At 38.2% G+C, this 15,496-nt stretch overlaps 1 protein-coding gene across 1 annotated transcript in view; it reads right to left on the minus strand.

The window, feature by feature from the left end:
• The window catches only part of USP31 (ubiquitin specific peptidase 31), a 151,005-nt gene that overhangs the window by 78,140 nt on the left and 57,369 nt on the right, over window positions 1-15,496 (minus strand). Inside the window, exons 2-6 of the mRNA XM_069089226.1 lie at window positions 14,478-14,615; window positions 13,225-13,313; window positions 8,266-8,358; window positions 7,216-7,351; window positions 1,052-1,196 (exon numbers count right to left, since the gene is read on the minus strand). Coding sequence (XP_068945327.1) covers window positions 1,052-1,196; window positions 7,216-7,351; window positions 8,266-8,358; window positions 13,225-13,313; window positions 14,478-14,615 — 601 coding nt within the window. The remainder of the gene's footprint in view (window positions 1-1,051; window positions 1,197-7,215; window positions 7,352-8,265; window positions 8,359-13,224; window positions 13,314-14,477; window positions 14,616-15,496) is intronic.

A 15,496-nucleotide genomic window follows, 5' to 3' on the forward strand; every position in this document is an offset into this window, starting at 1 on the left:
GCTTACAAAGTGCTCTACAGATATTATTTCATTTGAGCCACTCAATAACTGTATAAAGTAGATATTATAGGTAACTGATTATGTATGAAACATGGGAACGTAGAAAGAGTCAAAGATAATCCCAAGATTTCAAATCTGGGAGACCTAGTGAAACATAGTACTAAAGACAGGTAGTAAAGCCAGAAGGAAAGCTATACTTAGGTAAGAAAATAAGCATAGTTTTTGACAGATTGAGTTTGAAGTTCTGAAGTACTAGTGTTTTGTGTTTTGTTTTTTAAATCAAAGTTTTTAAAGGAAACTAGAATATATGGAGACATGTTTTTAACCTTTGAGACTGCTGTAAAGAAAAACAACCATACACTCTTCCACAGCATACACACTCAAACTCCCAATGAGTTTAGCAATTCTTATATTGGTTTTTTTTTAATTGAGGTACTTACCTTAATACTGGAATATCTGCAGCAAACATTTCGTTTTTACAGAGAACACATAACCCCTAGAAAGATCCCCAAGGATATTACAACAGCTGCCAAGACAACAGTCTTCCTGACCATCAGAGAAGAGAGCCCTAGAATCCACCATCTGCTGTTGGGAGATCTTCTCAGATGCACATTTTATAAAAAAAAAAAAAAAGTGGCATAATAAGCAGCTCTGTGCCAGCAGCAAAATGCCATGTGTTTATTTCTTAGAAACAGGTACCAAGCCCAGCAGATAAATATTTTAGAATCTGAAGCCTAATCAGACTCTCATTATTTTCACGTCACATACAAAATAAGGAGGATACAGCATCACATATTTCTCCTCACGTTGTCCAGAGACACTGAAAATGAAGCCTCAGTAACTGAACTGCCCCCGGTGAGGATATATTTTTAGACCTGATGCAAAAAAGGACAATCTTAATGGGAAAAGCCAAATAACTAAGCAAGTAAGTACTGTAGGAAACACCTACTTGTGTTATTCAGTTAAACCTATTACTTTAAAATATACCACAATTTAAAAAGACATTTAAAGTCATTTGAAAATATTACTGTGTAAAAACCTAATCATTCACCTCTTTGACTGAGAATTCCTTCAGGTCTAAATATCTCTGGAGTCTCAAAGGCAAAAATGCAGTCACTCTCATGCACAGTTTCCAGATCATCTGTGTCACAAAAGGAGCGATGGAACCCATCATAGTACATTTCTGTTAATACAATCTAAAAACGGGAGAAATGAAAATGGTTAGACAACAGTACAATTAGTCAGAAATTGATCTCTCAATTCCACTAGGAAGCAGAGCCATAAAAATCTTCTCAAGTTTGCAGTGAAGTAGGTCTAAGAGAACTCACAGGAAAAGAACACACAGTTCCACAAACCATTTCTTCAATGAGCACATCTTAGAAGGGAAAAATCCCTAGGCACTTTTAAGAAAATGCTGGCATGGTGTACTCTAGCTTCAGGAAGTGTGCATTGCTCTAAAGAAAGTAATATGGTCACAGAATTTTAAAGTTGGAAGAAACCTCAGAGTCTACCTAGGCCAACAGCTTAATTCTGAAGAGGGGAGGTGGGGGAGGAGAAGAAACCTCAATGGCTAAAGACTTTGCCTAAGGTTACACAGCTAGTTAGTGACAGAGGTGAGATTTAAAATCCTGATTTCTACATCTAGTGATCTTTTCACTATTCCATTCAGATGTTTTCTCTGGGTTATATGTATCATTTGTGAGGAAGTACTCTGTCAGGTACTCTTCACCAGAAAGGTATTCAGAAGATAATCAGAAATCAAGATGGGCAACCTGGTCAGTATATACCACCCATAACCTAGGGAATAACTAGTGTGAAAGAGTCAATAGAATTTCCATTCAATCAGGCTAAGAGTTTCTCAGTTGGGGATGGCTGGTTCTCACCCATCCCCATGTTAAAAATCTCTCATAGCTACAGAATTTCTAGCCTGGGAAGAGAGGAAAAGGATTAGAGGAAATAACTTTAAAAGATTCCTGAAAAAAGAAATCTGTGTCATATGTCTTCGTAGAAGAATGTATATAATGTATTTACAAACCATAAAGAAATAAATGGGCGGAGCCAAGATGGCGGAGTAGAAGCACGACCCTCCCGCGGCTCCGGCTTCCACCCTCCCCAATCCATGCAAAAGGGGACTCTAAACAAACTTTGGAGCTGCAGAACCCACAAAATGACACAGAGAAGCTAACCTCCCGCTGAGAACAGCCCGACAGGCCGGCAGGAATCGGCCAGCTCAACGCTCTGGGAGCCAAGCCCAGCACCATGCAGAGGCTTTAGCCCCAGGGCAGGCCTGACCAGCCGCCAGCCAGAGGGACTCCAGATCAGCAGCAGCTGTGGCCGTTTCCAGATTTATCAATACATAGATGCGAAGGACAAGGTGAGAGGCCAGTGCATTCTGGACTTTGGGACCCAGTAAGTGGGAGTGCGTGGCTTTTACCCCCGAGGCGAGAAACCGCTGAGACGCTGGCACCAGCGCCACGTGGAGGCTTCAGCTCCTGGCCTGCAGAGTGTAGGGGGACCAAGCACCAGTCTGAGGGGTAATCGCTCTTGCTTTAACCTGCTTGGATCTGGATTGCAGTCTAGGGTGGAAGTCCTGGGGTGTGTGTCCAGCTTGCCAGTGCACGTGGAGACCTCAGAGAGGGCACCCATCTAATACCTCCGGCAGCTGAGAAAACCCCAGTGTTTGGGACGAAAACTCCCCTGTCTGGTGGCAGAGTCCTACTGTGGCAAAAAGCCCAAAAGTCAAATCATTGAGTGGCAAAATGATCAGGCAAAGGAAACAAAGCAGACAGAAGATTCCAACATTACACTCCTATTTTGGGGATAAGAAGGAGCAAGGCATGGAACAGGAGGAAATCAGTGAAGTCAGAACTCCTGCACCAAAAGCTTCAAAGGAAAATACAAGCTGGTTACAGGCCATAGAGGACCTTAAGAAGCAGATAAGAGAAGTGGAGGAAAAATTGGGAAGAGAAATGAGAACAATGCAAGAAAATTATGAAATGAGAGTTAACAGCCTGACTGAAGAAAATAATACCTTAAAAAACAGACTGACTCAAATGGCAAAGGAGGCTCAGAAAGGCAATGAGGAGAAGAAAGCCTTAAAAAGTCGAATTTGCCAGATGGAAAAAGAATTTCAAAAGCTCACTGAGGAGAATCATTGCTTCAGAATTAGATTGGAGCAAATGGAAGCTAATGACTTTATGAGAAATCAAGATGATGTTAAACAGATCCAAACAAATGAAAGAATAGAAGGCAATGTGAAATATCTCATGGGAAAAACCACTAACCTGGAAAATAGATCCAGAAGAGATAATTTTAAAATTATTGGACTGCCTGAGAGCCATGACCAAAGTAAGAGCCTAGAAAGCATCCTCCAGGAAGTTCTCAAAGAAAACTGCCCTGATGTTTTAGAACGAGAGGGCAAAATAGAGGTTGAAAGAATCCACCGATCACCTCCTGAAAAAGATCCCAAAAAGAAAACTCCTAGGAATATTATAGCCAGGTTCCAGAATTCCCAGATTAAGGAGAGAATATTACAAGCATCCAGGAAGAAACAATTTGAATATTGTGGAAACACAATCAGGATAACCCAGGATCTGGCATCTTCTACACTGAGGGATCGAAGGGCCTGGAATGTGATATTCCGGAGGTCAAGGGAGCTGGGATTAAAACCAAGAGTCACCTACCCAGCAAAACTGAGTATCCTGTTTCAGGGGAAAATGTGGTCATTCAGTGGAATAGAGGACTTTCAAGCATTCTTGCTGAAAAAACTAGAGTTGAATAGAAAATTTGACATTCAGATACAAGAAGCAAGAGAAGCATGAGAAGGTAAACAGGGAAAAGAAATCATAAGGAACTTATCAAAGTTGAACTATTTTTTTTTTAAAGCAATTGGGGTTGAGTGGCTTGCTCGGGGTTGCATGGCCAGTTGTTGTTTCTGGGTGTTGTGTTGAGTGTCTGGGCCCGGATTTGATCCGGGTCGTCCCGGCACTGGGGCCGGTGCTCTTGCTTGCTGAGCCACCTGGCCAAAGTTGAACTATTAACATTCCTACATGGAAAAACAATAATTGTAACTTATGAAACTTTTCTCAGTAGTTAAAGGGATTAGAAATATATATTATATATATATATGTCTTTATATGAGGGTATGCGGGCATATGAATACATATGTGAATGTGTGTATATATGTTTACAGGTATACATAGATAGAGGGCACGGGACCAATTTAACAGGAAGGATGATACTTAAAAGGTGAAATTAAGAGGTGAGAGGAATATAATGAGAGGAGATGGGGAGAGACAGAGTGGGGCAACTATCTCATACAGAAGAGGCAAGGGAAAATGGTTACAATGGAGGGGAAGAATAGGAAGGCAAAAGGGAATGGGTCAACCGTATTCCTATTGAATCTGGCTTGAGGAGGGAGGGAAATACACACTAAATAGGGGATCTCACCCTCCAGGAGAATAGGGGGGGAAGGGGATGTGAGGGGGGATGATGGAAGGGAGGGCAGGCTGGGGGGGAGGGAAGTTGGAAGCACGCACTTTTGAAAAGGGACAGGATCAAAGTAGAGAATAGAACAAGTGGGATGTGGGATAGGAGGGAGGGAAATATAGTCAGTCTTTTATAATACATCTACTATGTTATTGTTTTGCATTAGCCGCACATGTACAACCTATACTGAACTGCTTGTCTCCCCAGTGGGGGTGGGTGGCAGGGGGGGAAGGGAATGAATCTGGAATTGAAAGTTTTAAAATCAAATATTCAAATATATGTATATATATATATATGTGTGTGTGTGTGTGTCTGTATATATATATATATATATATACTATTATTAATACCATTTTACATGTTATTAAGAAAAAAAAGATATACAGGCACTGAGGCATAGAGATCCGCTGGAAAAGTTGAAACAGGTATGAGAGAAAATATGGGAGAGAGCAGATCACAGGTGGGGATATCCTGTGGGACTGCTGTTTTGGGGGGATAGGTGGGGGAAAAACGGGAAGAAAATTTGTAACTCAAAATCTGGCGGAAACAAACGATGTAAATCAGAAGTTAATAAAGCATTTAAAAAATTTAAAAAAAAAAAAGAAAGAAATGGATGGCAGCTATCAATATTATTTTCATCATTACAGCCTTGGATCTGAACATCTATAATTCTACCACCTTAGAGAAACTAAGATATTATTATGTTTTTAGCTAACAATCAATGCTCATTGTGTTTGCCTTATTACAATTACTACTCAAATGGGGTCCCACAAGATCAGGGTGCAAAACACCTTTATTGTGAAACTGGTAACACCATCATTTCCAGAAACTAGCAGGAGAAAGGAAGTTAAAAACTTGAAGTATCTTAGTAAATCCTAAAATGGCAATATTTCTCAGGAGAAGCAATATAGTATAATAGTAAGAAATGGTTTTTTGAAGTCAGAAGACCAAGGCTTACATAAAGAACTTAAAGTTCTTAGCCTTTGTGAGTCTTAGTTTCCCACCTGTAAAATGAGGCTAATACTTGTATGAACTGCATCACAGAAATTTTACCAGAAAGTACTTAGTAAATCTCAAATAAGCAGTTATTATTGAAACCATAGTAGTAAATATTTGTGAGCTACATACAAAGCACATGTCTAGTTGCACACAGCTTAAAAAACTCTTCTGATTCAATTTAAAGAGAATGCTACATGGAAGATTTACATTAAAATGCAGTAAGAATTTCCATTTGTCTCCACCTAAAAAAGTTGAGGAATTCTTATCTGAATTATCAGTTCAAGTACCTGAGTGAAGAGAAAGGCACCCAATAGTACTAAGTAATAACAGGCTTCCCCCCATCACCACCACTCCCCACCAATTTGAAAAATGATTTCCTTTAGCAATTGGATGAATCACTAGACACGTAATCACATAAGAAACATGTCTGTTCATTGGCTAACATTGGGATAAAACTTTAATGGCTTCACATCTCTTTGAGAATTTACAAGAATGATTCTAGAATAATTTGGACTCATTAATTTTTATTTCTATACCCTTGGCAAACTTTTAGGAATAAAGTTTTGCTGAAACCTGTAATAAAATCTCTCATCTTGTTTATATATTTTTTTAAGATATATGTGTGTGCTATCCACATCCAGAGAAAGATATCTGGAGTCTGGATGTAGATTGAAGCAAACTACTTGCTCTCTCTCTTTTTTGTTTTGTTTTGTTCCTTCTTTCTTGTCGTTCATTCCATTGATTATAATCCTTCTTTACATTTTGACTAATGTTTAATGTGAAGGTATTTGTAGAAGCTATATCAAATTACAGGCCACCATAGGGGAAGAGGAGGGAGGAGAATGAATGGAGAGAAAATTTGGAACTCAAAAGCTTGTGGAACTGAATGTTGTAAACTAAAAGTAAATTAATAAATAATTTTTTAAAAAAAAGATATGTGCGTTAGGGGGCAGCTAGATGGCACAGTGAATAGGACACTGGCCCTGGAGTCAGGAGGACCTGAGTTCAAATCCAGCCTCAGACACTTAACAACACACCAAAAAAACTAGCCATGTGACCTTGGGCAAGTCACTTAACCCCAACTGCCCCTCCCCAAAAAAAAGATGTGTGTGTGTGTGTATGTGAAATTGCAACAAACAAAAAAGTAAGATATTGGCCAATATTGTCTTGAAATATCCTTTCCCCGGATGATATATTAATTTTTTTTAATCCATTTCTATACTGGGCATACAAATGCTTAAAAATACTAAAATAATACTAACCACCTAACAGAGGGGTAACAGATTCAAGGTGAAGAGTAAGAAATACACACACACACACACACACACATTTCACATGCAAAGGTGGGGATCTCCTTTGCTTGACTAGGTCTATTTGTCAAAACAAATTTTTCCTCCCCCCCCCCACACCAGTGGCAGGGGAGTGGAAGGAAGGGAGCCTCTAAGGATCTTTTTCCGTCAAGAAAAGAGAACAGAAGATAAGGGATAGTCAAGAACTACAGACAAGCAGGAAAGTATTGAAAGTTACACTGGATTTATTGTATACTTTTTTAAAAAGCAACCTCTACCTAATAGTTTCACATACAGTCCTCTCTCCTGCAAAATGTAGGGAAATGGTTGTTTTGCCTGCTGTATAAGTTTAGATTTGAAAAAAAAAAAGAAAGAAATTTCAGCCATATGGGCAATGTACACAATGTACATGCATCTTAAGGGATGAATTCCGCCTTACCTGATCAGTAGGAATCTTCGTTTCCACAGACACTGCTTCCCGAAGCCTAGCCACAGTCCCAGACAGAGGTACGGCCACCCCAATTCTCATGCAGTGAGAGCATTTTCCTTGATACACGACTGTGACATAGAGAGGCCTGCACAGATCAAAGTTGAGTCTTTCCTTTAGGCAGGTTGCTCACTTTTCAGCTAACACCTATAATAAACAAATCTGACCTGAGCTGACTCCATGTTGAATCTACCTCCAGACCACTTACTATTTGCAAACCAAACAGAATAACTTCTTTGGACCCAAACAGCTCAAACTATTTTAAGTTTGAGTTTGAGATCAAGAAAAAGTATACTACAAAGACTGTTTTTCCTAACAGAAGAGTAGAGCACCAGTCTAGGAATTAACATGTTCTGAGAACTCATTTAAGCTGACCTTTTGTGCTTTGCAATAACTATTAAATAAATAATTTCATCAAGAGTTATGAAGAATTCGTAAGAGCATAGCATCTAGCTTTATTACAATACAGCAATGGGGCCCCAAAAGTATACAAAAGGGAGCCACTGATTCCACTACAGACTAGTTTCTCCCCTTTACCTGCTAGAAATTGTTTCACAGTTGCTTCACTTTGTAGGAGTTTTGTATTTATTTCTAAGTGTACATGTTGTTTCCTTAACAGGGTATATGCTTCCTGGGGGCAGGAAATGATTCATTTTTGTCTTTTTATCCCCAGTACCAAGTAAGCCACCTAGAATAAACTAGATTAACAAATATTTGGCCAAATGACTGAGACAACAGTCTTCTCTACTCTACAGACAACATGCCCAGGGAGGAGTGACTGAATGGAATAGTTCCCAGCACTCACATAGCCACCACCAAGACTTGTACAATCTGTAAATTTAGATAAATAATTCTGCAAAAGTTTATTAAAGAATGCCTTAACTTAATCTAGAACCCCGTTTCTTGTACAATGTTTTCGTGGCCAATGTAGTATTGGGGGAAGGGGAAAGACACATGATACAGCACATACTCAAGTCTTCATGAAATCAGTTCTATTCTTACCTTGTGTGAGGCAGAGGAATTGGCAAGGAAATGCAGAGGAAAGGATCAAAGGTATTACTCTGCTTCTGGCAATGAGGACAAGTCAAAGAAGATCTTCAAAAACAAAAGCATGAGACACAGAGATAGCAACACTGTTAGAACTTAGTCCTGGTATACTGAAGTCCCCACTTCATTAAACAATCAAAAAGGAGTGAGGGGTGGGGAGGATGGTAACAAAAACACTCTCATTCTATGATTTTAGTTTTTTCTTAACCTTAATCAGATATGAGCAAAATCACGTGCATGGCCTTCATAGAAATGCAGTGACTATAAGACCAGGTCACTATTCAGCAAATATCATCACCTAAAATTTTTATGATATCAAAATTCAAATGTTAGGGGGATGGACAGGGAAAGGGAATCAAGAAAATCAACTCTGCTTTTACATGTAGCCAAGGCAAATAGAACACTGTTCATAAATACTTGCGAAATATTCCTCCCTACTAGATGGTATCTCTCTGTTCTCCATAGTATTTTGTTGTGCCTCTATGTCTTGGCACCTAAACTATAATTATTAGTGTATTTGGCTTATCTCTCCTATGAGATTGACTCCCCAAAGGCAGAGATGTGTCTTATCCCTCTATTTCACTGCAGCCTCTCCATTCCTCCAGCAAAGCCCTGCATGTTGTAAGCATTTAACAATGATTAACAAAAATTGATCTGATATTGAAATTATTCCTCTCCTTAGAAATTCAACAATATTGGTCCAGAGCTTTAGGTATTTTGGAAATTATCAAATCAATTTTAGCTCCAAATCAAAGATTTCCAAGAAAGAAGAGACAAGATTGTATTCACCTAAGATTCTACAGAGGAAGTCAGTTCCAAAAGAATGAGAAGCCCTCAAGAATGAAATTTTGATGATATAGATACAAAATTCTTTCAATAAAGAAGAGAAAGGGAGAGGTATCTAGATATGTATGTGACTACACAAGTAACTGATTAAATCAGGTAAGTTTAAAAAGATAATGTACAGAAGACAGAAGGATGAGTATATAAACGAAAATGGAAAACAGCACAATACTGTGAGAATATCAGGCATGATAAACCACAGAAGAAGATGAGGCTTATCATGGATGCTAAAGACAACAGAAAGATATTTTTCAAAGATTCACGGAAAGCAGAAAGATACTCAGTGAAGCAGTAGGAACCCTGTTCTGGGCAGAAGAGACAACGTTGATAAACTATGGACAAAAGGTAGAAAGGGGAAACTTTTATTTTGTTTCTGTTTCCTCTATCAAAGAAAAGGATTTTCAAACTGGAAAGACAAACTATAGGCCAGTGAACTTAAAGTCAATTTCCTCAAAAAACTCTAGTACATATTATTAAGATGCTGGCTTATGGGGCATTTAGAAAGGAAAATGGTGATCACTGAAGGCTAGCATAGCTTCATCAAAAAAAAGGACATGCCAGACCAACATCATCTCCTTTTTTTGTTTTGTTTTGGGTTTTTTGGGCGGTGCTACTAGATTGGCAAATTAAGGAAATTCCATAAACATAGTATGCTTGAATTTTAGCAGGTATTTTGTAAAGTCTATGAGACTATTATGAATAAGATGCAGGGATATGGACTAAATGAAAGTAAAGATAGATGGTTTCAGAACTGAATAAATGGTCAGGCCAAAAATAATGACAATAGTCATTAATGAGTCAAAGTCAACTCAGAGGGAGAGTTCTTGTAGAGACCAGAAACTTCTGTCCTTAAGGCATGTTTATCAAATTTGAATATGACACAAAAGGGTAGGGCAGGAAAAGGCTGGTAAAGACATAAAAAGAGCTCAGTAAGCTATGAGTAAACCCAATCTCCTAAAATTTAATATAAATCTGACATTGACTCAAAGAAAACAATCCTAAGCACAAAATGGGAAAGATACAGCTATGTAATAGCTCTAATTTAAAAGAAAAAGAAAAAAAGAAAGGCAAGGGAGGAAAGGAAGGAAAAGAAAACAAAGACACGAAAAAAACCTGTGATCTGTAAAAAATGATGAAAGGGATAGTTTCAGAGAAAACTTAGAAGACTCTCATGAACTAATACAGAGTAGGCAGTTATTTTATATAGTAACACTTTGATGACAAACATATTTGAAAGGCTTAAGAACTTTGATCAACATAATGACCAACCATAATTCTAAAGAACTAATAATGACGCAAGCTATCTATGTCCTGCCAAAGAGGTGATAGTGTTAGGTCTTTATGTTAGTCTTTATGACTGACACATATTTGCTGGACATAGCCAAGGAGGGTATTTGTTTGGAACATGCATATCTGCTACAGGGTATTGTTTTGTTTCTTAATGGGGAGGGTGAGTGAGAAAATAATTTTTTTGTTCATTTATTTTTTTATTTGCTTTTTTGGAGGGCAATTGGGGTTAAGTGACTTGCCAAAGATCACGTAGCTAGTTTTTGTGTTAAGTGTCTGAGGCTGGATTTGAACTCAGGTCCTCCTGATTCCAGGTCAGGTGCTCTAGTCATTGCGCTACCTAGCTACCCCTTTTTTTGTTCATTTAGACAAATTAAATTTAAAAAATTTTAAAGACCTGGGACGTTTAGTAGACTCAGTCAAAAAACAAATTTAATCTTATACTGTATTGGGAGAAAAACAGTGTCCAGGGTGAAGGACATAATAATCATGGTATATATTGCCCTGAAATACCATAATCGGTTCCTAAATGCTGGAGGATATAGAGAAGGGTGACTGGGATGATAATGCAAGTCAACCAAAAATATGTCATAAAAGGATCTGTGGGAGGAACTAAAGCTGCTGGCTTCTCTCCAGGCAGGAAAAAAAACTTAAGAAAGACATGATAAGGGGCGGCCAGATGGCTCAGCAAGTAAGAGCACCGGCTCCAGTGTCGGGATGACCTGGGGATCAAATCCAGGCTCAGATACTTAGCACCACACCCAGAAATAACTGGCCGTGTAACCTTGAGCAAATTACTTCACCCCAATTGCTTTAAAAAAAAAAAGACATGATAACTTCCTTACGATATATGGCAGGTTGTCATATAGAAGAGGGATTAACTTTGTTTTGCTTAGCTCCATAAGAAAAAACTAGAGCAGAAATTGCTGCAAAGTAGGCTTTGGCTAGATACAATGGGCAAACTTGCTGGCAATCTACAGCTGTCCAAATTTAGAATGCAATAACTTAGTGAAAGTTTCCTACCAGTGGAGTCTTCAGGGCTAGGCTAGGGGCAACTAGGAGGTACAGTAGATATAATACCAGCCCTGGAGTTGGGAGGACCTGAGTTCAAATTTGGCCTCAGGCTACTGAGCAGTGAATTCCATCTAAGAGGCTAGCTTGGGGGCAGAGGGGTGCAGTCACCTGAAGTAGTTAAGGAACCAGAAGAAACCAAACAACAATATTCCCACAGATATTGAACCAATCTGAGATTTATTTGGAAGTGCCAAGCTTCCTTAAGGAAGAAAAAATTAGTTGGTAGTATAAACATTAGTTACTCCCTAACTTTTCTATAAACTTTATTAATCAGATCACCAAGTAACTGAGGGACGATTCCTCAATAGAGTGGTAGATAGAATCCTGGTTTACAAAATAGTATAACACAAAAAGCTATGTAACAAAGCTATTTCCCCATGGCAGCTGTTCATTATTAACAAAATGTTGAGGATCTTAATGCAACTCAATTGAAAGAAAAAGCCTGTATTTTTCACTTTTTCATTTCATCAGTCTTTATGGTGGATTATTTCATTATTTATCTATTAACATTTCATGATACAATGATATTTTAATAATCATTATAATATTTTAAATTAATATAACACTTTATTATTTACAACGCACATTCATCTCATTTATGAGATATATTTACATGTACAAATTTTACCAAAACATTATGTGGATATTTTCACCAAACTGGATGTTTGGGTATAGTGTTTTGTTTATTGGGTGCAGGGTCTGGGTGAGGGGGCAAAAGAGAGGACTAAGAGGATTAAGGAATGACAAGTACTAAAATGATTAGTAAGGTTAGAAGAGAGTAGCAAATAGGGCAAGTCCTGAGCCAAAATCTCCAAAGTAGACCAGGTTATTTTCAAAGCTAAAAGAGGGAAAGAGAAAATGTTTGAAAGAACAAAACAAACAAAATGACTGAATCTACAAACAACAAATCCTTGCATACACACTAAGAAAATGTGTCAACATTTCACAGATAGAAACCTGTTTTAAAATATAAAAGATTATTTCTACAGCCAAGGCAACATCATCTACTAATAATAATTTGATGGCATGCGCGTGTGTGAGGTTGTACTTATGTTCATATGTATTTGTACATACAGACAAAGCCAGCAATTGAAACATTTTATCTAAAATCTTCCCCCAAGAAAAGATCCACTATAACTGTTTTAAGTTTCAGTTTTTAAAATGGAATGCTTTAGCTACAGTATATCACATGGGTACAATTCTTCACCAGTGCTAAGAATGCTGTGTACAAAGATATAATTTAGTGGGATCTGACGCAGGGGGATTGTCTCACTTTTACAGCAGAAATAATATCATTAAGTATATGAAGGTCATTATCCCAATTGTTGACATCAGCTATAAATACAGTTTTGCTTCTTCTTTTTTTAAGGGAGGAGAGGAGTATACATTCCCAATCTTTGAAGTCTGGTAACCTGATGAAAAGTCTTATCCTCCCACAAAAACATTCCCCAATGTTCGCCACTACCAGAGATGGACAGAACACAGGACCGACTCAGTGTCAAAACTCTTGTGTTCCTGTATTTGTAAAGAACAAAGAATCAGCTACCACCAGGCTAAAAGAACAAAACAGAGGGCTGTGTAGCTAATTGTTAGTGTGTATCACATGAAGGCTTCCTCCCCTTTCAGAGATTAGAAGAAGCTCATTGTCCTAAATACAACAGAGGTTCCATATACTGCCATACATTTAACAAAGCTCATGACATACTATACCTGTACTGGGCTTGAAAAAGTTCTTGTACAAAAGTGCTACTGACTGGAAAGGAAGGTCCCTCAGGCACCACATCATCTTCTAATGGAGGCTGAAAAAGAAACGACAAGTCTTTAAACTGGAAATATCAATTCTTTACTGAAAGTTAGCTTTTAAAATTCACAAATATCTTCTAACGGGTGTATATGAGAAAAAGTAAGAATAATAATAACAATAGCAGCCAACACTTATAGAGAACTTTAAGGTTTACCCCATACTTTTGAAATATCATCCCATTTGATACCAATAACTCTGCTAAATAGGTGCTGTAATTATCTTCATTTTATTTAGGGGGAAAGGGAAGGCAGGGCAATTGAGGTTAAGTGACTTGCCCAAGGTCATATAGCTAGTAAACGTCAAGTGTCTGAGGCTGGATTTGAACTCAGGTCCTCCTGACACCAGGGCTGGTGCTCTAATTCACTACCCCACCTGGATGCCCCAATTATCCTCATTTTAGAGATGATGGAAATGAGACAGAGAGGTTCTAATTGACTTGTTAAGGTTTACACAGTACATAAGGCAAGATTTGAATTCAGGTCTTATTGGCTCCAAAAGTCCTAGTGAATTTGTTTATTGAATTTGATCACTCATCACCTAAGTAAAAATAGCTAATGAGATGGAAATCCACCAAACTTGTCTCTTTACTATCTCTCTTCTCAAATGGACTACTATCATTCCTAGATCCTTACCTTTGCTCAGAATTTCCCAAACCTGGAAGGCTATTCCCCTTTCCTATCCATACACACACATCTTTCCTCTCCTTTAGGGCCTAAGTCAAATCCTACATCTTCCACAGAGGTTGCAAGGACCAGTTCAGTTCACAATGATTTCTCAAATTCTCTGACTTACAGCAACATGAACCACCTCTATCACTCACTCTAACAGTTAGTCATAAGCATATTACTTCATATTTTCATTGATTTGTTTACTAATCTGATACATAAACATTTCTTTAATCCTCACTGTTCCAAGCACAGTTGTAGGCACATGAAATTCCCTCATTATTTACTCATATGTTTTACAATTTATCCAGATCTTTTTACTCCATTGTATTGATTTAATTAAATGCAAACTCTGCAAAAATAATATCATAACAATTTGGGAAGATAGGCTTTCTTTCTACCCCTCTTCTTGTACATTTGTTACATCAGGATACTTTAAAAAAACTAGACCTCCAACCAAAAGAACAGAAAGAGAAACAAATAAATTCCCTTACCTTCAAGGGAGGTCGGCTACTCTGTTTCACAAAATTGTTGAGATCTTCATGTACACGGTCCAAAAGCCATAGCAGAAACTCCTGGGCATCATGCTGGGAATTCCCTCGATACTGTAGTGCATTCTTTGAGACAATGCTCTGCAAGTATATAAATCATTCTAGATCAGTATGGCTCTAGATTTAAAAATAAACTATCTTTCCTTACTCCCCCAAATTCAGGATGCTAGACTTCATCAAAATGTTTTATATTTGGCTCAAGAAATAGACTGGAAATAGAATGTTTTGTTTGTTTTCAAATTTTTAGGACCTACTTTGCTTTTTAAAGTAAATTGAAGAATTAAAAAAAAAATACAGGAAGTGAATGACAATGAAAAACTCATTACCAGACAATGAGGGGCTTGCTACATGCCTTCCCCCAATTATTTCTGTTTATTGAAATCCTGTTTGTCAAATATGATCTTCTTCATGAAGACTTTCCCATAACATGATGTGAAAGCTTTCCTACCTCTGAATCCCCAGAGTACCTTGGCTCATATCTCACTTACAGTTTTTACACGTGGAAGGGAGATTAAACATGTTTCTCTTGATTCTATAGGAAAAAAACAGCTCATCAAAATGTATAGAAACTGCTAAGATACAGACTTTGTCTCTGGCCTGCCTTGCAGCACAGTTTTCAATGAATTTGTCTTCAGAAAAATCATAGTATCTGAGAATGAAGAGGTGAGCAGTCACCTAGCCAAACCAACAGAACAAAACGTGGTTCAGCCTCTCCTGAACATCTCCAAGGTGAGAGACCCCACTGCCTCTCAAGGCAGTCCATTCCCATTTGGGGGCTCCTCTAATTGTTGGGAAGTTTTCCTGAGATCAAGTCTAACATGCTCTCTTTACAATTCTACCCACTGTTCCTGGTTATGCCCTGTGGAGGCAAACAGAACAAGTCTCTCTCTTTCTCTCTCTGTCTCTCTCTCTCTGTCTCTCTGTCTCTCTGTCTCTCTCTCTCTCTGTCTCTCTCTCTCTCT

The sequence above is a fragment of the Petaurus breviceps genome, unplaced genomic scaffold (assembly GCF_028583685.1).
Source record: "Petaurus breviceps papuanus isolate PSGF00001 unplaced genomic scaffold, PetGlider_PUasm1.0 120, whole genome shotgun sequence".
NCBI classification, from domain to species: Eukaryota; Metazoa; Chordata; class Mammalia; order Diprotodontia; family Petauridae; genus Petaurus; species Petaurus breviceps.